The sequence below is a fragment of the Xylona heveae genome (genome assembly GCF_001619985.1).
Source record: "Xylona heveae TC161 unplaced genomic scaffold L228scaffold_2, whole genome shotgun sequence".
Taxonomy (NCBI): Eukaryota; Fungi; Ascomycota; class Xylonomycetes; order Xylonales; family Xylonaceae; genus Xylona; species Xylona heveae.
In genome coordinates this window covers 2,050,079-2,072,223 of record NW_017264194.1, presented here as the reverse complement: position 1 = coordinate 2,072,223, position 22,145 = coordinate 2,050,079, and the positions used below count along the sequence as shown (strand labels likewise).

General features: G+C 50.5%; 7 protein-coding genes across 7 annotated transcripts; 5 read left to right on the top strand and 2 right to left on the bottom strand.

Annotated features, from left to right (window-relative positions):
• Nucleotides 1-83: 83 nt before the first annotated feature.
• On the top strand, nucleotides 84-3,416 carry L228DRAFT_236564 (Rad4-domain-containing protein; the record flags this gene model as incomplete). Its single annotated transcript, XM_018330843.1, has 1 exon — nucleotides 84-3,416. One exon carries the CDS (start codon nucleotides 84-86, stop codon nucleotides 3,414-3,416), a length of 3,333 nt encoding a protein of 1,110 aa, XP_018191025.1.
• A 1,178-nt stretch (nucleotides 3,417-4,594) lies between these two features.
• L228DRAFT_244314 (hypothetical protein) lies at nucleotides 4,595-8,240 on the top strand. The gene is made up of 6 exons (XM_018331892.1): nucleotides 4,595-4,708; nucleotides 4,792-5,930; nucleotides 6,010-6,438; nucleotides 6,491-6,670; nucleotides 6,725-7,741; nucleotides 7,825-8,240. The coding sequence occupies exons 2-6, from the start codon at nucleotides 5,062-5,064 to the stop codon at nucleotides 7,877-7,879; spliced, it is 2,550 nt and encodes an 849-aa protein (XP_018191024.1). The 5' UTR covers nucleotides 4,595-4,708; nucleotides 4,792-5,061; the 3' UTR covers nucleotides 7,880-8,240.
• Nucleotides 8,241-8,537: 297 nt separating this feature from the next.
• Nucleotides 8,538-11,075, top strand: L228DRAFT_244313 (carbohydrate-binding module family 50 protein). The gene has a single exon (XM_018331891.1). The coding sequence runs from the start codon at nucleotides 8,822-8,824 to the stop codon at nucleotides 10,676-10,678; it is 1,857 nt and encodes a 618-aa protein (XP_018191023.1). The 5' UTR covers nucleotides 8,538-8,821; the 3' UTR covers nucleotides 10,679-11,075.
• Nucleotides 11,076-11,362: 287 nt separating this feature from the next.
• On the top strand, nucleotides 11,363-15,948 carry L228DRAFT_244311 (Phosphatidylinositolglycan class N family protein). Its single transcript, XM_018331890.1, has 7 exons — nucleotides 11,363-11,948; nucleotides 12,254-12,646; nucleotides 12,708-13,882; nucleotides 13,943-14,130; nucleotides 14,181-14,325; nucleotides 14,396-14,504; nucleotides 14,561-15,948. Exons 1-7 carry the CDS (start codon nucleotides 11,720-11,722, stop codon nucleotides 15,808-15,810), a joined length of 3,489 nt encoding a protein of 1,162 aa, XP_018191022.1. The 5' UTR covers nucleotides 11,363-11,719; the 3' UTR covers nucleotides 15,811-15,948.
• Nucleotides 15,949-16,739: 791 nt separating this feature from the next.
• Nucleotides 16,740-17,807, bottom strand: L228DRAFT_236561 (hypothetical protein; the record flags this gene model as incomplete). The annotated part of the gene is made up of 2 exons (XM_018330842.1): nucleotides 16,740-17,272; nucleotides 17,348-17,807. 2 exons carry the CDS (start codon nucleotides 17,805-17,807, stop codon nucleotides 16,740-16,742), a joined length of 993 nt encoding a protein of 330 aa, XP_018191021.1.
• Nucleotides 17,808-19,097: 1,290 nt separating this feature from the next.
• On the top strand, nucleotides 19,098-20,327 carry L228DRAFT_76990 (hypothetical protein). The gene has a single exon (XM_018336845.1). It carries the CDS (start codon nucleotides 19,206-19,208, stop codon nucleotides 20,166-20,168), a length of 963 nt encoding a protein of 320 aa, XP_018191020.1. The 5' UTR covers nucleotides 19,098-19,205; the 3' UTR covers nucleotides 20,169-20,327.
• On the bottom strand, nucleotides 20,195-22,129 carry L228DRAFT_258885 (hypothetical protein). The gene is made up of 3 exons (XM_018334115.1): nucleotides 21,245-22,129; nucleotides 20,756-21,193; nucleotides 20,195-20,701 (listed from the first exon to the last, which is right to left on the bottom strand). Exons 1-3 carry the CDS (start codon nucleotides 21,948-21,950, stop codon nucleotides 20,487-20,489), a joined length of 1,359 nt encoding a protein of 452 aa, XP_018191019.1. The 5' UTR covers nucleotides 21,951-22,129; the 3' UTR covers nucleotides 20,195-20,486.
• Between the last annotated feature and the right edge of the window lie 16 nt (nucleotides 22,130-22,145).

Below are 22,145 nucleotides of genomic sequence, written 5' to 3'. Positions count from 1 at the left end.
TGTAATTAAAATCGGTACCATGATCGCTAGTAATCATTACATTCGATGATATAATAACTGAAAGTTACATCTCTCATTTAAAAATGCCACCATTTGTGCCAAACAAGCGACGGCACTCACCATCCAATGCTCCTGCCGCAGGCGGCTCTACTCCTAAGCCCAGTCGACCAAGGCCAACGCTGTTTGACACCCTAGACGCGGGACGTGGGAGAACAAGAACTGTAGAGGACAACAAAGCTTACCTCGACAGCCTGCAAGATGAGAGCGACTCGTCCTCTCTGAGCGAAGTCAGCAGCGCGGAATTTGACGATGCCCAAGACGGGACACACTCCGCAAAGCGTCGCAAGCTTGATGGAGCAGGCGCCGGCGAAAGTGACGGTAGTGATGAGGATATGGATTGGGAAGATGCCATGGCGGTGGACCAACCTACTCCGCAAACTTCTGCCATTGAACCCTCTGGAGACCTCGAGCTTACACTTGATAAGGACAACAGACCGGTTGAGTCATTCACAGACACAAGACAGAAAAAAGGCCCCAGCAAGATTGAACGACAGATACGAATACGCACTCACTGCATGCATGTGCAACTCCTGCTGTTTCACAATCTAGCTAGAAATGCTTGGATGTGCGACGAAGAAGTGCAAAATACTTTAGTCGGGCAGTTGCCTCCAAGTATCGTGGAGGCGCACCAAAAATGGAGACTAGCATCTGGATTACCGGTACAAGAGCCTCAGCGGAAGACTGCGAAACGTTCGACAGGGAAGAAAGCCGCGGCAGGGGAGAGGTCTAAGGGACAAAGCCAAAGGGATTGGGGCGATGGTGCGAAGAGGCTAGAGAAAGGGGTTCCTGATACGAGTCATGGCGATCCGCTTATCCGATTTATGAGGGTCTTGTGTGCGTTTTGGAAGAAGCGCTTCAAGGTTGTCACTCCTGGACTTCGAAAGCAAGGTTACAAGCCTCTTGCTGTGGTTGAGTCAGAGCTTGCGTCGTTCAAGAATGAACCTCATAATCTAGAAATCCATGGCGAGAGAATCATGGGCATCAAAGAGTTTCGAGAAAGAGCAAAATTCTGTGAAGGAAGTCGAGACCTTGGCGCTCAGCTCTTTACCGCACTATTGCGAGGCTTAGGACTTGATGCAAGGCTTGTGTCGAGCTTGCAACCAATCGGATTCGGGTGGTCGAAAGGAGAAATGGCGAGCTCGAAAAGCGGCCAGAGATCCTCCCGAGCATCATCAAAGATGACTGACCGGCCGTCGGACACGTTTGAAGACGAAAGTGCATCAGATGGAGACTCTCATCTCGAAGATTACAATGTACCTGTAAACACAGCCCAGCTGTCCCAGAAATCCACCCTAGTGGGTCGAAAGAGAATTTTGCGAGGCACCCAGGACGCCCCAATATCTCTGTCAGAGAACTCGAGTGACCTCTCTAGTCCGCCGAGTGATATTGACTCAGAGATCGATCAAGTAACATCTACACCGCAGAGACCAATTGGAAGATCAGTGGATAAAGACCTGCAGTTCCCAATCTATTGGACCGAAGTATACTCTCCGGTAACCACTCGGTTTCTCGCGGTTGACCCCCTCGTTATCTCAACAATTGCATCTACACCTGATTTATTCGCCTCCTTCGAACCTCGAGGTGCAAGAGCAGAAAAGGCTAAGCAGGTCCTGGCGTACGTTGTGGCCTTTTCGGCTGACGGTACTGCCAAGGATGTGACAGTACGGTATCTCAAACGTCGACAGTGGCCTGGGAAAACAAAGGGAGTAAGACTGCCTGTGGAAAAAGTTCCTGTTTATAACGCAAGCGGCAAGATTAAGAGGCACGAAGAGCGCGACTGGTTTAAAACGGTTATGCGCCTCTATGCCAAAGATGCCAAGGACCGGACTGCTGTGGATGACCTGGAGGAAGAAAACGAACTCAAACCCGCCAATATCCATAAGGCGAATAAGCCTGCGGGCGAAGAGACATTACAAGGATACAAAAATTCTGCGGAATTTGTGCTGGAGAGGCATTTGCGAAGGGAAGAAGCATTGTTACCTCGAGCGCGTCACGTGAAGACATTTACGACTGGGAAAGGCGAGAAGTCAAAAGAGGAAAAAGTATTTCGGAGAAAGGATGTTGTCACCTGCAAGACCAGTGAAAGCTGGCATAAAGAGGGTCGACGAGTAAAACCCGGGGAGCATCCTTTAAAGCTTGTTCCAATGCGTGCGGTCACTTTGATTCGCAAACGCGAAATCGAGGAGGCCGAGCGCGGTGGCGGAGAGAAAATGAAGCAAGGTTTGTATTCTCGAAACCAAACGGAATGGATTATTCCGCCGCCCATTGAAAATGGGATCATTCCCAAGAATGCATTTGGAAATATGGACTGCTATGTTCCGTCAATGGTCCCCAAAGGAGCTGTCCATATTCCACTTAGAGGCACTGCGAGAGTATGCAGAAATTTGGGTATTGATTTCGCTGAAGCTGTCACTGGATTCGAGTTTGGAAACCAACGTGCAGTTCCTGTGATCACAGGAGTAGTTGTTGCGGCCGAGAACGAAGATATGGTTATTGATGCTTGGGAAATTGCTGAAGCTGAGAAAAAGCGGAAAGAAGATGACAAGAGGGCCAAGCTGACACTGTCATTGTGGAGAAAACTTCTCATGGGATTGCGGATTTTCGCCAGGGTTCGGGATGAGTATGGCGGTGATGATGCTCATGTCAAGGATGAGCTCAATCCTTTTACGAACCGGAACAAGTCCAAAACCAAAGGTACTATAGATGACACAACTCACCAAGCTCCTGTAACAAGGGAGCCCGAGCCTGGCGCAGATGAATTTGCCGGTGCAGGTGGCTTCTTACTACACGACGAAACTGGAAACGAAATTCATGGTGGCGGCGGTTTTTTGATTGAAGGTGATGAGGAAGACCCGAAAAAATTCTCCACGGTTGCTGAAGATTCTACTTTCCGAGCACCCATATCTCTACAAGATACTTATCAGCTGGCAGATGGCGAGGAGTGTGAATACGCAAGCAGCGATCATGAGAGTGCCAAATATGCTTCAATATCTGAGAAGGAAGTTGAATTTGAAAGTTCCAATGAACTATCACCGCTACCGGAAACCCTCAAATCTTCTAATAGCAAGGCAGGCAAAGGAGGAAAACTCAAAAGAACTGATCCTGGTCGAAAATATCTTGAATCTCAATCATCTTCGTTCAGCGGCCCTTCGCATTCTGAAACCCCAAAGAGAACAAGGGCCATGCCGACCCGAAAGGCAGCGGAGAGGAGCCAAAGAGCGGTACGCAGCCACTACTTCGAGGGACAAGAGGCGGATGAAGAAGAGGATGACGAGGTAGAATTGGAAGTATATGACGAGCCCAAGACTTCTACACGACGGCAAACCTTGCGGAGATCCTCTAGAAAAGGGAGATGAAGCTGGCGCCATGAATATGAATCACGATTTCGATCTGCTCTTGAACTGACACAGCTAGTGACTGATTGCTGGATTCATCTGGTCGGTATTGAGAGTGGTGATCGGCCCGACACTCTGGGTATATACGTTCCACCAACAAATCAACCAACCTGAAACAGAAGAAATGCATGTGAATGACTCTTATCCACGCTCATGGGCAAATTCAGCTGCAAAATGTCTGAAGTACACAGAATACCAAACAAAGACAGATATCAACATACTTTCTTGCAGCTGCAGCATGTTGAAACATCCTCAACGACCCTAAATAGACCAATGCACCGCTAAAAACCCAAACTGAGCTTGGATTTGGAAAAGGTGTCGACCCAGTTTAATGGCCGAATGCATCATCAAGTAGTCCATCGAGTTGCGTATAGTCTTGTGCAATCTCTTCCATTGCGAATGTCTGCGCCCATGTTTCCTGACAAGTGAAAGCAAACGCAGTTCAAATCTCGCTTTTTCGAAGGATGAGACCCTTGTCGTTGGTCAGGCCTTATGCATGAAACGTATATTACATCAGCTGATACTGATTAGCTAGGGGAAGAAATGTGTTCCAAACCACTTGTTTGATCGTGCTCGGGAAATAATGGACAAAACAAGAAGGGATTACAGCCTTGACTTTGTTTGGTCCTTTTGTACATCTTCATGGACATAAACCCACAGAAGCCAAAAGGGGGTCGTCGAGAGGTGACTTGGAGACTAGGTAGGGAATTAACATCAAGTGGCGGTACCAGCGGATACAAATGGTCGGCAACCAATCGATGACCGCAACACCGCCCCGGAACTGGGGGACCGCTCGGGACCATCTCGCTTCCGGCTGTCCAGTGCATGCCATGCCCCATTACCTTAAACCTTAACGTTGCCGCATTGCGATGAAGGCCTGACGCTGGGCGGTCACACACCTTTCAAATTCGATATTACATACTTTCCATCCGCAAAGCGTCTCTCCAGCCGTCTTTCGAAATTTCGTATTGGAGCCCGGTCGACTCTGGTCGGCGTCGACATTATGGCGACAGAGAATCTGAATTCCGCAACTCCTCAAAACAATACTTCAGTTCATCCCCAAGCTACTTCGCCTCAAGTCAGCACGGGCTCCAATACCCACATCAACTCCGGCGGTCATACAAGCTTCAGGCGGTGAGCGCTCCTTTCGTGTGGAATTTCTTACTTTTTACGAAAATGACATGTCATGATGGATTTGTGACTAACCATTTCACTCTGTCTTCAATAGACAACGCGCCTCAAGAGCTTGCGAGGTATGTTTTGGCCTCGGCGCGATCCGACTTGCCTCGGCATAGGAAAGACTTGTGACTAACTTTTTTAAATCCGCTTTCGATAGACTTGCCATGCGCGAAAGGTGAATACTTATTTCTCATTGCTGGACCGACCGCAAACCTTCCGAGAATTGTTGTTGGAAAGCTGATGGTTTTTCAAGGTCCGATGCGACGCTGCGAGCTTGGGAGTGCCATGCACCAACTGCGTGGCTTTCTCCATCGAATGCAGGATCCCGACACCGAAGCGCAAAAGGGCACCGGGGAAAGCGAAAGAATCGGATAGGTAAAATTTGCTTCAACAGCTCTAGAGCATTCGATCATGGCTTACGTGAATCATGTCGAGTAGCGACCGCGCCGATTCGGTGCAGAATACCCCGCCTGCGAGTGCCTCGCCCTCTGTGACCTCGTTTCTTGACAATCGAACCACAGGCTTCCATGCGTCGGATGGTACTCCTTCGACTCACCTTACTCAAAATCAGGTTGCGCAGCAGGCCGTGACAGCCAATACCTATGCTGAGCTTATGAAGCCCAAGTTTGCTCGTGCACCCATCAAGGAAGCTGGCCGAGTTGCCTATCTGGGAGAGTCGTCCAATTTGACCCTTCTCGTTCATGACCGGCATGGCACGACAGATGTGGTGCATTATCCGCTGCCGGAGAATGTCCGGGGCTCAAAATCACGGGCGACAGAGCTAGATCAGCTGGAGATTGACATTTTGCATCAACGCGGCGCGTTCCTGCTCCCCCCTAGAGCACTGTGCGATGATCTAGTTGAGTCCTTCTTCCGGTGGATTGCTCCCGTGGCCCCGGTGATCAACCGCAGTCGATTTATGAAACGATATCGTGATCCTAAGAACCCGCCATCGCTTTTACTTTTGCAGGCCGTTCTCCTTGCTGGGTCTCGAGTATGCACAAACCCTCAACTAATGGACGCCAATGGCTCCACCACGCCTGCAGCCATGACTTTTTACAAGCGAGCAAAGGCACTTTACGATGCCAATTACGAAGATGATCGCGTCACAATCATCCAGGCTTTGGTCTTGATGGGCTGGTACTGGGAAGGTCCTGAGGGTGAGACGCAGTCGTCATCTGGGCCCACGAAAATTCCTACTCTAACCGCTAACATTGGTTCAGACGTAACCAAAAACGTCTTCTATTGGACCCGCGCCGCAATTATCATTGCACAGGGTTCTGGCATGCATAGGAGGTGAGCCTCAGGCGTTCCGCGGATAAAACAACCATCCTCTTCTTCAGATGTTAGATCTGACTCTGCAATTACCATCTAGCGTCGAGGGCTCGCAGCTGAGCAAAGCGGATAAACGATTGTGGAGAAGAATCTGGTGGACACTCTTCACACGAGATCGATCTGTCGCGGTCGCGCTCGGTCGACCAGTCGGTATCAATACCGATGACACTGACGTTGAGATGATCTCCGAAGATGATTTCGTCGAAGACGACTCGGATGGACCGGCCGAATATCCTCCAAACAAACTACATGTTCAGTTTTTCTTGCAATATGTCAAGCTGTGTGAGATCATGGGTCTTGTGCTGGCTCAGCAATATTCAGTAGGATCCAAACTCCGCCGCCAACACGCAATGGATCTTACCCACAGTGACATGGCACTGGCCGACTGGTTGCAGAATTGTCCCAAGGAAATCCTGTGGGAACGATCGCGCCACCAGTTTTGGTCTGCCCTCCTGCATTCTACCTATTAGTACGTTTGTGCCTTAAAGCTCCTCTTCCATGAAGCTAACCGTTCGCTGCAGCACCACCTTATGCCTCTTGCATCGCGTACACATTGCTCCAGCACCACAAGGGGCCCAAGCGATGCCTCCAGAGTCGGTCTACCCTTCTCGTAATATTGCTTTTCAGGCCGCTTGCATGATTACCGCAATTGTAGAAGACTTGCAGGCTCATGACGAGCTTCGGTTTACCCCTGCTTTCCTGTGAGTTCGACCCTGACTATGCCACCGCTGCTCCTTGCTAAAACCCCTTCCCAGTGTCTACAGTCTCTTCTCGGCTTTGATCATGCATGTGTATCAGATGCGCTCGCCGATCCCCACTGTGAAGGCTGCAACGAGAGAGAAAATCACTACATGCCTCAATGCCTTGGGTGAAGTTTCCAAAGTCTGGTTGGTAGCAAAAATGGTTAAAACCCTTTTTGAATCCATTCTTGGGAACAAGGTCCTGGAGGAACGACTGCAGAAGGCGGCAGGGAAAAGGCACTCCCGATCGTCCAAGCAAGAACCTTCGCCCCTCTGGAGACGGGAGAACCAGCCAAAGCGGAAATTTGATGATATGGAACTGGGCTTTGGTAATGGTCCTCCAGCGCCACAAGTATCCTATGAGCGATCTCGGCCTCAGTCGCCGACCATGGTATCTTCTCGCGAACCTTCTCAGCAGCAACAAGCACAGCCGCAGCCACAGCACCAGAACCCTCTGTCAATGGCTGCTCCACCGCAAACGGCATCACACATCCGCCAGGGCGGCGATACATTCATGGGTGGCGGCACGTCTGCAACCAACACCAGACCTCCAACTCCGTTCAACCCGTCCTATTCCATCCCACCCACCCCTCCCGATCTTTACCTAGTTACCCGCAACTCGCCACCTATCTCTCAGAGTCTGTGGGAGAACTTTCAGCCAGATCAGCTTTTCCCCGCGGAATCCAACATTTCCCTCTCACAATTTTCGCCTCAGGTCAATCCTATCATTGATCCGCAACTATCTCAGACGCAGCCTGGCTCCATACAGACTCCTGTCATGCAGCCCCACCATCAGCAAACTCCGCAGCCAGGCGCCGTTCCCATTCCGATGCAAGGACAAGCGGGCTCGTCTTTGCAAGGACTGCATGGATTTAACGCAGGCGCAGCTTCTACCATGTCTAGTCAAGCGTGGCCGCCGGGTTATGACGGAGTAATGGGTGAAAATCCGGGCGCAAGCCCAGACGATTCGTGGAGCACGGGTTCTTCTGCTGCAGGGGTTGGTGTCCCAGCTACACTGAACGTTGAAGACTGGTAAGTTTCTTGTCTTTACCGCGTTTTTGTGGTGCTATCTTCCCTATCTAGGTACCAAAGAGCTGATTATCATTCATTCATAGGTTCCATTTCCTTGGTATCAATGGAGACTTGAACGGCATGGGAGCTACTCTGTGAGTGCCACGTGCAGATTTACTATTGCATATTTTATTTTGCATTTGACGCAAAGGAGTTTGGGGCTGGCTATTCCCCTTATCAAGGTACTTCTAGAGGGCGTCAACGGTTTGTTTCGGGTCTGGACTGGATATGGCGGCGACCAATTGCTTTATTCGCTACATCGATAGGATGTGCCAGCTTGCTCTTTTTTTTGCATAAGTGAGAATATGCGCGTCATTGTCTATTGATCTATTGCTTGTTTTGCTACACACAGCGGCGGGAAGGAGACAACGCGTTGCAAAGGATATATTGAGCTTTTGATTGCTTGGGAGCTATATCAAATACAGTAACTTATTGCTTATATTTACTTGCCATTCGCCCGAAATGTGCCAGGATACACTGGCGCTCCAGATGCTTAATCAGTCACTCAATTATGCTATCGTATGAACCCATTGCGCGGTGCTGTTGATGCGTGATAATTTAATGCCGCGAGGGTTGCTGTCGTCATGTGGTACCGGTACGGTCCGGGGAGCTCCTCCGCAGACTAAAATGCGTAGCGTGGTCGCTTGCCGGAGGTCTCGGTACCTTTCCCGTTGCCTCGCCTTTACTCGAATCGAGCCTTGGGACGGGGGACATGACATCGTTAATGGGACGCCCTCCTATCCAGCTCGTCCATACCAACAGCTGATCTCTACGGACGCCCTTGATAATGCCGACCCGACCCTTGCCTAACTGAATGACACAAAGAGCAGTTCAGCTTTCAATCTACTAAATTAGCAGGCAATGCTGAAAGCAACATTTCCTTCCATTATCGATCGCCTTGCAGAGTCCTGGTTAGCATCTGCGTCAGCGTATACCCCCGCCGCGACCAGCACGGCCACGGTCACGAGCAATCCCGATACCACCGAACGCCTATATGCCATCCGGAGTTGATCTGGCATCATTGTCGGCCTGCCCCCGACCATGAACAGTGAAACTTCTACTTTGAACCCAAGCTCTTCCAGCCATCATGCTTCCACCGTCGTTAGCCGCGCTTCAGCTTCCCGGACAGCCCCTTCAGGCGGGATCAACTCCTCGACTGCCCGCACAGCGTCTACGATGCGGCCCCGCTTCCGGAATAGCACGATGAATACAGGATTAAGTATGGATGGCGAGCTTGGGTTTGATGACTCGACACCAGATAGCAGTGCAGCTAGTTCTCGGTTTGGGTCATACTTTAACTCTGCCGACCCCTCGCGAGCCGCATCACCGATTCCTGGTCAACACCTGCCTCGAATCGGCTCTACGGGGAAGCTCGGACACTCTGTGGATGTAGGGAGCAGAGGCAGTAGGGATGAAGCCAGATCAAGTGGGCTCAGAGCATTTAGCGCTTCGCCTATGCGGACTTCGGGGATCTGGGAGCAGTCGTGGACCAAGCTGCAAGGTATCGCCTCCAATGTGCTAGGGAGCGATGCACTGCGCAGTGGAACAGCTTCACCAGTGGGATCTCCAGCACCGTCCTCTCGGCGGAGAAAAGACTTTGCGCGTGCGCGCATTGGGTACAGCGCTCCGCCGTCAAAATGGGGCCCAGAAGCCCCGGACCGAAGCTTTGTTGGGACAGGGACTCGACAGGATCGAGAGGAGGCAGTTCGCGTGAAGCGAAGAGAATACATGCTTTCTGCTAATCAGCATGTACTCCCTGATACGATGGGAAATTTCAAACGGCGTTCTTCAGACGACCGAGGGTCTGCTTCTGTTCCGCCAATGGAGCAGGAAGACAGAGATGCTCTAGTTTATATTCATCATGTTCAACCGCAGGACACCTTGGCAGGTGTGTTGATTAAGTATGACTGTCAAGCGCCCGTCTTTCGCAGAGCCAATCGATTTTGGCCCAACGACAGCATTCAGACCCGAAATACGGTGGTTTTGCCAGTTGACGCCTGCAGGGTGAAAGGTCGCCCGGTTCCGAGCCCTTCTGAGTCAACTGCTTTGCTCGGAGATTTGATACCGATGGACCAAGAGCTTGTATCTACTAGTGGGAGCAATGTAGCAGGCTCTCGGAACGATACTCCTCGACAGCCTCCGCCAGCATCCGAGACAACCTCCGTTGCGTCCGCTCAAACGCTAGACCGCCGGGAAGATTCTCCATGGATTCATGAATCCTGGGTGCAAATAGATGGCCATCCTGGCCCCACCGAAATTGCTCGCATGTCGCGCAAAACCTTAGGGTTCTTCCCTCCCAGCCGACGGAAATCCGTGTCCTATTCTGATCTTGATACGCCATCTACTTCCCTCGATCTCCCACGTCTCGGTCACGCGAATGCTACTGTATCAAATGCCCCTCCAATAAGAAAGATATCACGAACTCCGTCAATTTCATACTTTCCGCCTAATTTGCAAGGACCCGGCGGAGTAGGCACACTAGGAAAGGACGTCACCACACCTGGACCGGCGCAGGACCCGTTAAACAAACTCTTTGCGGCGCATCTGCCTAACATGGCGCCGGGTTCTCCATTTGACCCTCATACGGCAACCTCTCCACTTAATGGCATTGAGAACGTGGGATCTGCAATTGAAGGGTGGGTGCGAAAAATGGCTACTCGCGCGGCCTCTTTTGTCGAGCCTCCTGGCACTGCACGTCCGGAACTCGGAGATCTAATTGAGCTAAGCAATGCATCTTCTGTAAATACAATCGAGGAAGACGATAATGGCAACCATTCGGTGGAGATATGCCAAGCAACTCCAGCTGTGGAGCTACGGAGTGCCGCCTCTGCTTCCGCACAAGAAGCGCCACCACGAGGTCGGTTACGTCAGGTAGCAGACAGGAAAAAGGAGGATTGAGCGACACCACACTGGCGTGTTCGGCGTATAGATTTCCCACGGCTTTTTTCCCTTCTTGATTCCCATGGTGCGCAAACAGTTTTTGGGACGTCAACATTCTATTTCCATCCATCAAGCTTTGCGTCGAATTGTTTTTCAGTCCTGCCTTATTTCACCTCGGTGTTTGGAGAGTATCTCATTTTCTTCGACCTGCAGCGTCACTTAGATCCTATGCATATGTGACCGTTTATTTTAAGTTGGGTGGACATTTTCTTCCTAGATGGGTTTCGCATTTCAAGCGGTTCAACGGGAAAGAAAATCCACACAGGGTTCCCTAATTTTTAAGGCGGTCTCATTCTATACAAATATAATATTTTAGGTATAACTGGAAAAGGAAATATGAAGATTCACACCAGAGATGATTATTTCTCTCCGTTACCTGAAAATGATTGACAGACTGATGATCCTACGTCAGCTAGGAGAGATAATATGACAGCAGTCGTCAGCTTCCAAGGACATTGGGGCCATTTCAGGGGTAAAGCGCAGGAAGGGCCCACGTGGGCGAACGTACAGGCTCAACTGCCATCATCCCAGCCCCCCGTAGTATAATAGTTAGTAGTAGTTAACTGGTGTTAGTTATGGTTTGCAGGCTAGACTAGAAGCGCACAGACCAGACTGGGGTTCACTCTCGTCCGTTTACGTCTGGGATCAATAATAACTTCCTAAGCTCCGAGTCTCCACCGTCACCACCAGGGTTCCGAAAGCATACCAGTTAGAAGTATTGACTTCCTTCTCTAATAGACGAAACATTATCAGCAGAGATGATCTTATTAAAGCTTCTCAACAACTTCAATTAGCACAAGTCATTCGACTCAATTTCCTTTCTCTTCTTGACCGACGGAGCTGTGGTGGGTGATGTGTAAGGGGACCGTTGGGGACGACGTTTACAGCGGATTTTTATTTCCTCTAATTTTTGGACTCTCCAGCTTGCTTTGATCAGGGCATCCAATTATTTCTCACATTAGAATCGGTCACGGAGAATTTTACGCAGCAACTGCGACCATGGCCACATCAATATCATCACCGACGAAGGCTCGGCGCCAGCCACGGCCGCAGCGCCGACTCAATCGCTTCGGTTTTATGCTCATTGCAGTCATCTTCCACCTAATATATCTTTACTCGATATTTGATATTTATTTCGTCAGTCCAATCGTGAGCGGGATGAAAGAATTCGGTGTAGAGCGGCCAGAGGGGCGGGAAGCACCGGCGAGGAGATTAGTGCTGGTTGTTGGTTAGTACACACTTGGGATCATGGTGGCATGCTGCGATTGGCGTAGAAAGACAATAGTCTGCCAATGTTGTGCCTTTACGTGCAACAGAGCCATTGGCGCTGTACAGATTGGCTGCGCGGGGCCTTTGCGCCGAGATGTACGAAACTCAAGGCGTAAGCGCAAACGTTCCGCGAGCGAAAGGAGACATCGTGTCAATTGTCTCTGCATTCTTGCGCTAAAGGTCCCTCGGTCTTTGCTGTATTTGTCTTTTTCATTTGCATTTCAAATTATGAAGTTGGTGATGGCCTAACTGCGAAGCTTTTAGGTGACGGTCTCCGCGCGGACAAAGCTTTCCAATCGTTTCCTGACCCCTCAGCCCTTGAAGATGCCGACCCTTCAGCCCTCGAACCTCGACCGCTTGCTCCCTTTCTTCGCTCCAGAGTCCTTGGACACGGAACATTTGGCGTTTCCCATACGCGTGTGCCGACAGAATCGAGACCTGGACATGTGGCCCTTATAGCAGGACTATACGAGGATGTATCGGCAGTCACCACCGGATGGAAACTCAATCCTGTCAACTTTGACAGCGTATTCAACCGGAGCAGACATACGTGGAGCTGGGGAAGCCCGGACATTCTGCCCATGTTCAAAGAAGGAGCAGTGGAAGGACGGGTTGACGCAGACACGTATAGCGAAGAAGCAGAAGACTTTACTCAGGGTGAGGAACCAGGATTGTATTCTTGTATAAGAAGAGTATTCGCTCATTTGGTGCATAATAGATGCCACAGCACTCGACACATGGGTCTTTGATAGGGTCAAAGAATTGTTCGCTTCTGCGGCAACGAATGCGACTCTAGACGCCGCGCTGCGCGAGGATAAGTTGGTCTTCTTCCTCCATCTTCTTGGGTTAGATACGACCGGACATGGCTACCGACCGTACTCTCGAGAATATCTGCGCAACATTCAGATTGTGGACCAAGGCGTCGAAGAAGTTACCAATTTGATTCAAGAATTCTACAAGGACGACAAAACTGCATTCGTCTTTACCGCAGACCATGGGATGAGTGATCTGGGTAGTCACGGCGACGGCCATCCAGACAATACTCGGACACCGTTGATTGCGTGGGGTTCTGGAGTTGCACCGCCAGTTGTCACGCCGGGTATGCTTGCTTCCGGTCATGAGGATGGATTCTCCTCCGACTGGGGTTTCGACCAGGTTCAGCGAAACGATGTGGCTCAGGCAGATGTGGCTGCGCTTATGGCCTACCTCGCTGGCCTGGAATTTCCGGTCAATTCGGTTGGAGAATTGCCTCTTCAGTATCTGGATGCTGGTCCAGAAGAAAAGGCAGAAGCCGCCTTGGTCAACGCGCGGGGTATCCTCGAAATGTACAGAGTCAAAGAAGAGCATAAGCGTACAGTAGCGCTTCAATTCCGCCCTTTTGCTCCTTTGGGAGATGAGGAACATTCGGTCGAGCATCGGGTCGCCGACATCAGAGGCCTGATTGACAACCAGCAATACAATGTTGCCATTGCCAAAAGCTCCGAGCTGATGAAACTTGGTTTGGAAGGGCTTCGGTATCTGCAAACATACGACTGGCTGTTCCTCAGGGCTCTCGTCACGATGGGATACCTTGGTTGGATGTCCTTTGCCATTGTCACACTTATCGATTGGCATGTTCTTCAAGGCGGAGCAGAAACTTGCCGAACAGCCGTGAGCGTTGCCTTTTTTGTTTCGATACTCGTAGCGTTGTACTCGTCAATGTACATTCAGCGCTCTCCGTGGACATATTATGCCTATGCTATTTTCCCGGTGTTCTTCTGGGAAGAGGTAGTGGCGAGAAGAAGCGCTATAAAAGCCGGCAAGGACGCACTTTTACGCAATATCCACGGAGCTGGGGCGTATATCAAACTATGTTTTAACACGTTGGCATTTCTTGGATTATTGGAAGGACTGGTAAGCTATGAAGAACCAGTATTAATTGCGCAGGGTCGTTGACTTCTCATTTGAAAACAGGTCCAGAGTTATTTCTATCGTGAAGTGTACACGGTTTGCTTTCTTCTTGCCGCATTTTGGCCGGCCTTTTACGGTTGGGAGTTTGTTCGCAAAGAGAAGCTTACCGTGGCAACTTGGGCTGTGGCGTGTATACTCATGAGCACATTTACTCTGCTGCCAGTCGTAAAAATTGAGGATATCAACTTGATGTAAGCTTCTCGTCTCGATTGTCCATATATTTGCTGACTGATAGCCCTAGTTTATTTGGTGGCTTCCTCATGGTTGCTGTTGGAGTGCTATACCTCTTGTTCGAGAAGACCATCCTTGCTCAATCACATCCAGCAAAGACTGCGCATGGCAAGCCGTCTGCCGATGTCATGTCTCGATCCATTGTCGGCGTTCAGGTATGGTGTTAATCAAAAATTATGATGCTCTTCCAGTTGTTGGTCCGGTTCCTAACTTGACCATTGTCAGATCGGTCTTGTCGCGTTAGCAATGATTGTAACAAAATCCAGCGTGACTTCACTTCAGGCCAAGCAAGGTCTGCCCGTGGGCACGCAGATAGTTGGCTGGGTCGTTTTAGGTATTCCCCTTCTGAGCCCTCAATAGCTGGACCACCACTGACTTGAGATTCAACAGTCGCATCGTTCATCGTTCCGTTCCTCCACGGTCTGCGACCAAACAGCCACTATCTCCACCGCATGGTCATCATATTCCTCGCCTTTTCACCCGTGTTTATCATCTTGACCATTTCCTATGAGGGACTGTTTTATTTTGCATTTTGCACCATTCTTCTCACCTGGGTCCGATTAGAACATCACATTTATGTGTTTACTACACGCGCCCACTCTCACTCCCACTCTCACTCCCATTCTCATTCCCACCACTCCCACTCGCATTCTCATAAATCTCACCCTGTATCCTCCTCTTTGTCTCCAACCTCGAAATCTCCATCCACCTCTACCACCACCCCCACCCCCCCTACTTCTTCGTCTTCCTCATCATCACCCTCCTCCTCCTCCTCCTCCTCCTCCTCCTCCTCCTCCTCACCCTACCGACCTCTCGTCCTGTCCGACGCTCGCATCTCCCTCTTCTTCTTCTTCCTCTTACAATCCGCCTTCTTCTCTACCGGCAACATTGCAAGCATCTCCTCCTTTTCGCTCGACAGCGTCTACCGCCTGATCCCCGTCTTCAACCCCTTCTCACAGGGCGCCCTCCTCCTTCTCAAAATCATGATCCCCTTCGCTCTCATCTCCGCCAACCTCGGCATCCTCAATCGCCGCATCCACGTCGCCCCGTCCGCCCTCTTCATGATCGTCATTGCCCTGTCTGACGTCCTAACGCTCAACTTCTTCTTCCTCGTCCGTGACGAGGGCTCCTGGCTCGATATCGGCACGTCGATTTCCCACTTTTGCATCGCCAGCCTCTTCTGCGTCTTTGTCGCCGGCCTGGAGCTCGTCTCGGAAGTTTTTGTCGCGGGCGTCGAGGTTGTCGATGTCGGCGTTGAAGCTCTTGAGGCTGCCGGAGCCGGTGTCCGTGTCGGTGTCGCGGCAGAGGAGGAGGAGAAGAAGATAAGGAAAGAGGGGAGGAAAGAAGAGCAAAAGGAATTGGCAGTGGATAGAATCATGGACGAACTCGTCGATGAAGTCGCTGGCGTCATTGCCCCGTCGCCTGCGCCCTCGTTGTCGTCGGAGGAGGAGAGTTCGTCGTCCTCGGCAGAGGCGGAGGCGTCAGCTTCAGCTTCGGACCCGTCCTCTGAGTCTGCATCGCCGCGTAATCCCTCGTCAGGATCAGTCTCGCCGGCCAACCCGGCCCCGGCCGTGACACTGACGGGTTCAGGTCGTGGAGCGTCTACAATGGCGAATACGAATGGCCATGCGACGTCGTAGTAGATGTAGTGTCACTTTGATATTCCGGTGTTTGATTTTTTTTTTTTATTTTAGTTATATTTATTGTATTGTATTGTACTGTATCGTCACTGCATCTCTGTATCTTTTACTGCTAGTATATCCCACCCCAAAAAAAAACCACTGATTTGAACGTCTATTTTTTTTGGTTGGTTCTTTTCTCTTGTCCGTGTCTACAATGACTTGTAGGATGTGAATCCCGTGTGTCTAGGTCAGGGAACTGGTTGGAGCGCGAGTAGATCTGTATGCAGGACAAGGATGGTATGTTTGACATATGTTGGACATGTGTAAGACTTGCATGGCACGCACAAGCCAGATAGCTACGGACACGACATATGTAGATGATCCCATGTTGAAAAAAATTCGTAAATTGTAAATTGTAATCATGTGCTCGTTGGAAAAAAAAAATGTATGTAACAAAGCATTTCCATAATCGTTGCTCTATGCCGACCTTTGTTCGTCCGTTTTTCGATTTGGTATCAGACGGGAGATGCAGAAGATGAAGTCTAGCATCGGGGTAGTAGACAACGTGCGCAAGGAAGTAAACAAGGTGCGCAAACGAGCATTTTATAGGGGAGAATTACATTATCGGATGGAGAATAGGATGAAATGTGGAAATGTCAAGAACAGCGGATATCTTTCAGGAAAAAAGGAATACAAAGAGATTTGAGAGGAAAAGGAAAGAAAAGGAAAGGAAAAGGAAAAGGAAAATGTGCGTCTAAGGTAGAGTGTAAGAGAAAAGAAGATTCGTAACGGCGTAGTGTAAGAGACCAGTGCCTTGGCCATTGGACTATGGTCATTACCGTGGCCAGGAATATGATGGAGGGAATATGAGAATAGATGATGAGAAGGGTCAGGGGAATTCGTGAGATGTGAGGTTGCAATCATAAAGGATGAATGGGATGGTCATTTTAAAGGGAACCGGCTCCACTACCACCACTGCGGGCATCCATCTCGCGACGCATGAGCTCGAGCGAGCGGGGAAAGTAAGGCTCGATGCCATAGTTGCGGAGATAGGCCGCGGTCTTCTCGATGCGCTTGACGTCGCGGACGACGGGCCAGTCCTCGTTGGTGTCGTCAAGACGGCGACGGACCACGTCGAGCATGGACAGGTCGAGCTTCTCGTAAAAGGCACGACGGGTCTCCTGGGAGCCGTCAGACGCATCGAGGCCGCCGTGCGAGTTGAGGTTGCCCGCGAGCTTGATGAGCAGGTCAAAGGCAAAGCGCGAGCCCCGCGACAGGCCAGACAGACGGTCAATGTCGGGCAGGAACTTGGTCATGGCCTGAGCGGCAATGTATGAGGCGCCACTCGAATCATTCAGGTCATCCTGCAGACGGTGGAGGTCCAAGTCGACCATGGAAATCTTGCGGTCAAGCTGGTAGTTGAGGGTCTGAGCGGCTTCGGGCTGGGCGTCCATGACCTTGGCAATGGATGGGGGAACGTCTGAGTCAAGTGAAATTAGTTCAATTGTTCTCGTCATGTCGGCGGTACTTGGGAAAGGTTGTGAAAAGAACATACCAGGTCGGAAGCCGCGCTTGTCAATCCAAGAGAGAATCTCAGATCGCTGAGTCTCCAGCTGTTCGATCCAGAGTTGCATGTCGGCAACCTGGGTCTCAAGCTGCTCCACCTTGTCCGTATAAGGACGAACGGCGGCATTGAAAGCCTGAGTGAGCAAGTCGGGCATGGCCTGGGCAGGACCGGCGCCCTTGGAGGGCGTCGAAGTGAGCGACGGCTTCTCCATGATGCCAGCGTAGTCGACCGAGTGAGGACGTTGAGCGTAGGAGGCGTCGGACGGACCCTGAGAGGTATTGCGGTAAGGAATGTCGTGAGGGGCCGCCGCAGGAGTATTCGGGAGGCTGCTGTACTGAGTTGACTTCTTTGGATCTGAACGACGCGAGTCCATCTGGTCAATGTAGGTCGGGGAATCGAAATCGTCAGACTCGCCTTTTTGGCCTCTGGATAGTCGACGAAGCCACATGATAAAAGGGAAAAAGAAGAAGAGGAAGAGATCAAAAGATATGGACAAGTCTGCCGAGCGAGCAACTACGGATAAAGGGCTTTTCTAATCGGCTCTCGCTCGTCTGGACAAGAGGAGGCTGGTGTTAATTCTATTTTGTTCGTTTCGGGGTGGGTGGGTGGTGTGTGTGTGCGTGTGTGCGTGTGTGTGTGTGTGTGGAGTGAGTGCGACAAGTGTGTGGTGGGTAAAAAAAAAAAAAAGAATGGCAATTGATTGATCAGTGAATTAATTGGCTTCCAATCAATTCGACTTGGACAGCCAGTCGTCTGTGTGGGATGGGGTGGGTTTCGTGTGCTTCCTCATCCAAAACGTGGATTAATATTGGGGGTGGTTGGGAGACTTGAGCTCCAGGGGTGTTTCGGAGATTACTATCACCAACTTTTTTTCTCGTGCAGGTGGCTGGGGCGGAAGCAGAATCAGAGAGAGAGACAAAAGGTTCCACTCAACTCACCTCTAAAATTGAAATCAAAATCAAGGCAGAGTATAACCACCCAATACAGAAGATGGCTGGGGAGCAAGACGGTTTCAAATAATGCAGAGATAAAAAATCCACAACGAGTGACGATAGATAGTCAGAGTAGTTGGACTATTGCTCAAGTTGAACGAGCGATTGTGCACCGTAATGAGTAAGAGAGAGAGACGGAGGAGAAAGAGGATGAAGGAGAACGAAAGAGAGTCAAAGCGTCAGAGCGAAGAGATCAGAAGAAGAAAAAGGACAATCCAATTCAGGGGCTCTCCATGCGACAGCTCAGATCTGTTCAAAAAAAGAGGGGGATCTGCTCTTGCCTGATCAATCCTCGTCGTCGTCGTCGTCTCCGTTTGCTGCAATGGGACATTTACGGCATCGACTCCACATGCGACCACGAACCATTGATGTGTCTCCATCGAGGTGCATGAAAAGAACTAAAAGTCATCCTATAAGATACGACCCAGCCTCGCTATTTTTGTCAATCAAGCACGACTTATTCCGACTCAGGGATGCAAGAGAAGCAATCATGTTCCCCACCCTTCGTCCTCTGACGGACCAAAATGGATTATCGATATTATGATAGAAAGATACGAAAGAAGCTCACCATACTATGACCAAGTCGTGTTAGTTTTGTATCGCTCTCTACGAGGATCTCTGTAGGATTTACCATGGTACATCCCCAACATGACGCCAATCAATCTCTTGCCGAGGGCGGTCAGAGCGGGCAGATCTACGGATTGTATAACAAACTACAGCATCCTTATCCCGTAAAACATAATTCAGTTATCCACTCTGTATAACTTAAGAGTCTATCATGCCCCCGTCTACAATGTATCCTCTTCGATGAAAATATCCAGCCATCTAAATTAAATATTCACTGCATTCCAAATATGTCTCGTCAGATCAGGAGTGTTTCACTCACTGGTCAAGCTGCGACAGACTACCCGCCCGGCGGCCCGCCTCCCTTTTATGAGGATCCGTTGGCAGGCCTCACTGCATCCTTGTCCCGCCACCCTAGCACGCCAGGCGAAACGGTCCTGTGTATCAACGATGGCGCACAACTCTGGCAGTTGGAGCGTGACAGGTGGCTTCGCATCTTCTCTGCAGCCAAAGTTGCAGCGTCGTTACTCAAAATCGCGACAAAGGCAGTCCGGGTGGCATTGGTAACGACCGCCGATGACCAGCTGCAACTCATCCCTCTGCACGGACTGGACGGCACGTGGCAGCCTGTAACGTGCGACGAGCTGGAGGAATGCAGAGACGTCTATCCAGGCTACATTACTTCGCGAAGTGCTGCCCGCATCAAGCCAGGAGACCTGTCTGCGGTACAAGCGAGGATCACAAGCTCTCCAGACGGCATCGATCCTATTGATGCGACGTTTCATGGGGACAGCGCTGATAAGCACCTCTTTGCCCGTATCGTGAGAGGCGAAGAAGAACAATGGCGGTTGTGGCAGAGCCCCTCGCATGTAGCCTTCCTAACTCCCTTTGGCAATACTCCTGGCTTCACGGTATTGATCCCCCGCAAACATCTGGATAGCGATATATTTGCTCTACCTGACGCCGAGTATCGAGCACTCGTGGATGCTCTGTACGACGTGGCTGCTCTTTTGAGGCGCAAGCTGCATGTGCCACGCGCAGGCATCGTCTTTGAAGGCATGGAGCTCGATTATGCTCATGCCAAGCTGATCCCCATCTACGAGCAAGCCCCAGGAGCGTCAGAAAAATCACCTCCTCAGCAGACATATAAGCAGGTCTACGAAGGCTACGTGAGCTCACAACCCGGCCCAGAAGCCGTGACGGAGACATTACTCCCATTGACGGTGGCACTGCAAGTTCTTGCAGCCCAATGAAATGAGCTGTCGTTTGAAATGACATGGGCATCCATTCCTCTTTGCAAGATACATATAATACGCTGAGATATCTAAACCAAGAACACAAAAAGGAATAGAAGAGGAGAAGAAAAACGGCACAGTCGTTCATTAACAACATATAAAAAAAAACTTGCAAGCCGCTCAAAGAAAACTCCGTCGAGGCTTACCAACGCCCGGCTTGACATACAGTCCTGTCGCTTCCTAACAAAAGAACCCCAGGGATATCGTCCAAGACGCCACCAACTCCCAGCGTGCCAACGTCCAAAATCAAATCGCGTTCGCTCCAAGCTTATCCATTCATTCTTCAATGATTCGTCGCGTCAGAGTCTCGACAATCTTGGCGTAAAATCGGCCAGCCTGTGACCTTGGGAAAGTAATCTCTTCGCTAAGATAATCGGGGAGAAGTTCAAGGAGGTCCCGGTCTCTGTTTGCATCAAGTAATGGTATATACTGGAACTCGGTAGTTTCGTAGCTTTCGCCGTGAATGGCAACTTCTAATTTGAAATGCAGCGCTGTGACTTGACTTAGCATCTCGCCCTGAGAGGCCAAATAATCATAAAACTTACTGCCATTGCGACCGGTCTGAATGCAGTCATAGATGTCGGCATCGTGCTCCCTCTGCACGCCGCGAAGAATCAAACCAGTAAGATCACTGTACAGATCCTCTTTGAGCTGCGCCTTTTGAGCGGCTGCTGCTGCCTCAGCGCTGCCCATCATAATCGTTCGAGCTTGCGCGCCGCCCTTGATTGCGCTGCCGGGAACTTTAACGTCTGCGCTCTGAACAGTTGAAGCAGCGGTGCGGGTAGCTGCGAGTTTTGTCGAGATTGCCTTAGTTTCCCTCTGAGCTTCTGCGAGCGAAGACGATAGTTGGTTGACCTTGGCCCGGAGCTTGTCCAGCTCCGCGTCTCGTTCATCCAATTGCTTCTGTAGCGTCTTTGACTTTTGTCCTAATGTTGTCTGCGTGGCCAACTGTTCCTTAAGAGATCCGATAAGCTGGTTTGCGGCTTTGGAGCAGTTAGTTCTCTATTCATTATCTACTTCAAACTTCAGCGTACCTTTGTGCCGCTCATCCGTTTGTTTCTTATATTTATCAAAGTTTGCCTCCGCCTCTTTTATACCCAAGTCTCTCAGAGCGCGGTACTTGAAATCCAGATTCTCGTACTTCTTTGTCATATCTCCCAACTTTCGTCTCAATGCTGGGTCCCCTCCGTGCGGCTCGGCCTCGGATCCATTTCTGCCTCTTCGCGGAGGCACCATGATATCGCGTGACTTAGCTGGCGAGATTCTGCTGTGTGCAGGCGGATACTGCGACATGGGGGCCGAAATATCATCCTCGCCGTCCGACACGAATGAATCTTCAGGGACAGTAACTGGCAGAGGTTGCGATTCCGGAATTTCCTTTTTGGCAGTCTCTTTTTCCACATTGATCTCGAGATCTTTAGATTGAGCAGTAAGTTTCCTTTTGGCTGGAACTGTTTTCTCAGATTTGGAGCGTGAAGCTGCACCTTTGGTAGCGGGCTCAGGTTTCGCGGGCGCTGCTTTTCGGCCAGAAGATCTTGTCGCGGATTGCGCAGGCTCCTTAGCTTTTGTACTCTTTATTGCAGAGCCCTTTGGGCGTCCCCGTGCCCTTTTCGCTGGAGGTTCTCCGTTCTCGCCGGCCGAGGGCGGTGTCAACATTTGGCTGCTTGGCTCGGGCTCTCCGTCGGAGCCAGAGTCGACCATGTTTGCCAATGTCGCAGGTCCTTTACGCTTAGGCGGCATTTCTGACTGTCTTCTCCTCGATTCTGATTACGAGATTAATCGAATACGTCGTCGCTGGCTTTTGTGCGATAGCCCTTGTAAATTATTGATGTCAGATCGGGAAACCAGGGTTGCTTTTGGGAGGGGGGAGATTTGTTTACTCGATGGCGAGCCTCCGACGTGTTTGGGGCACCGAATCGCGCTTCCACGTGACAC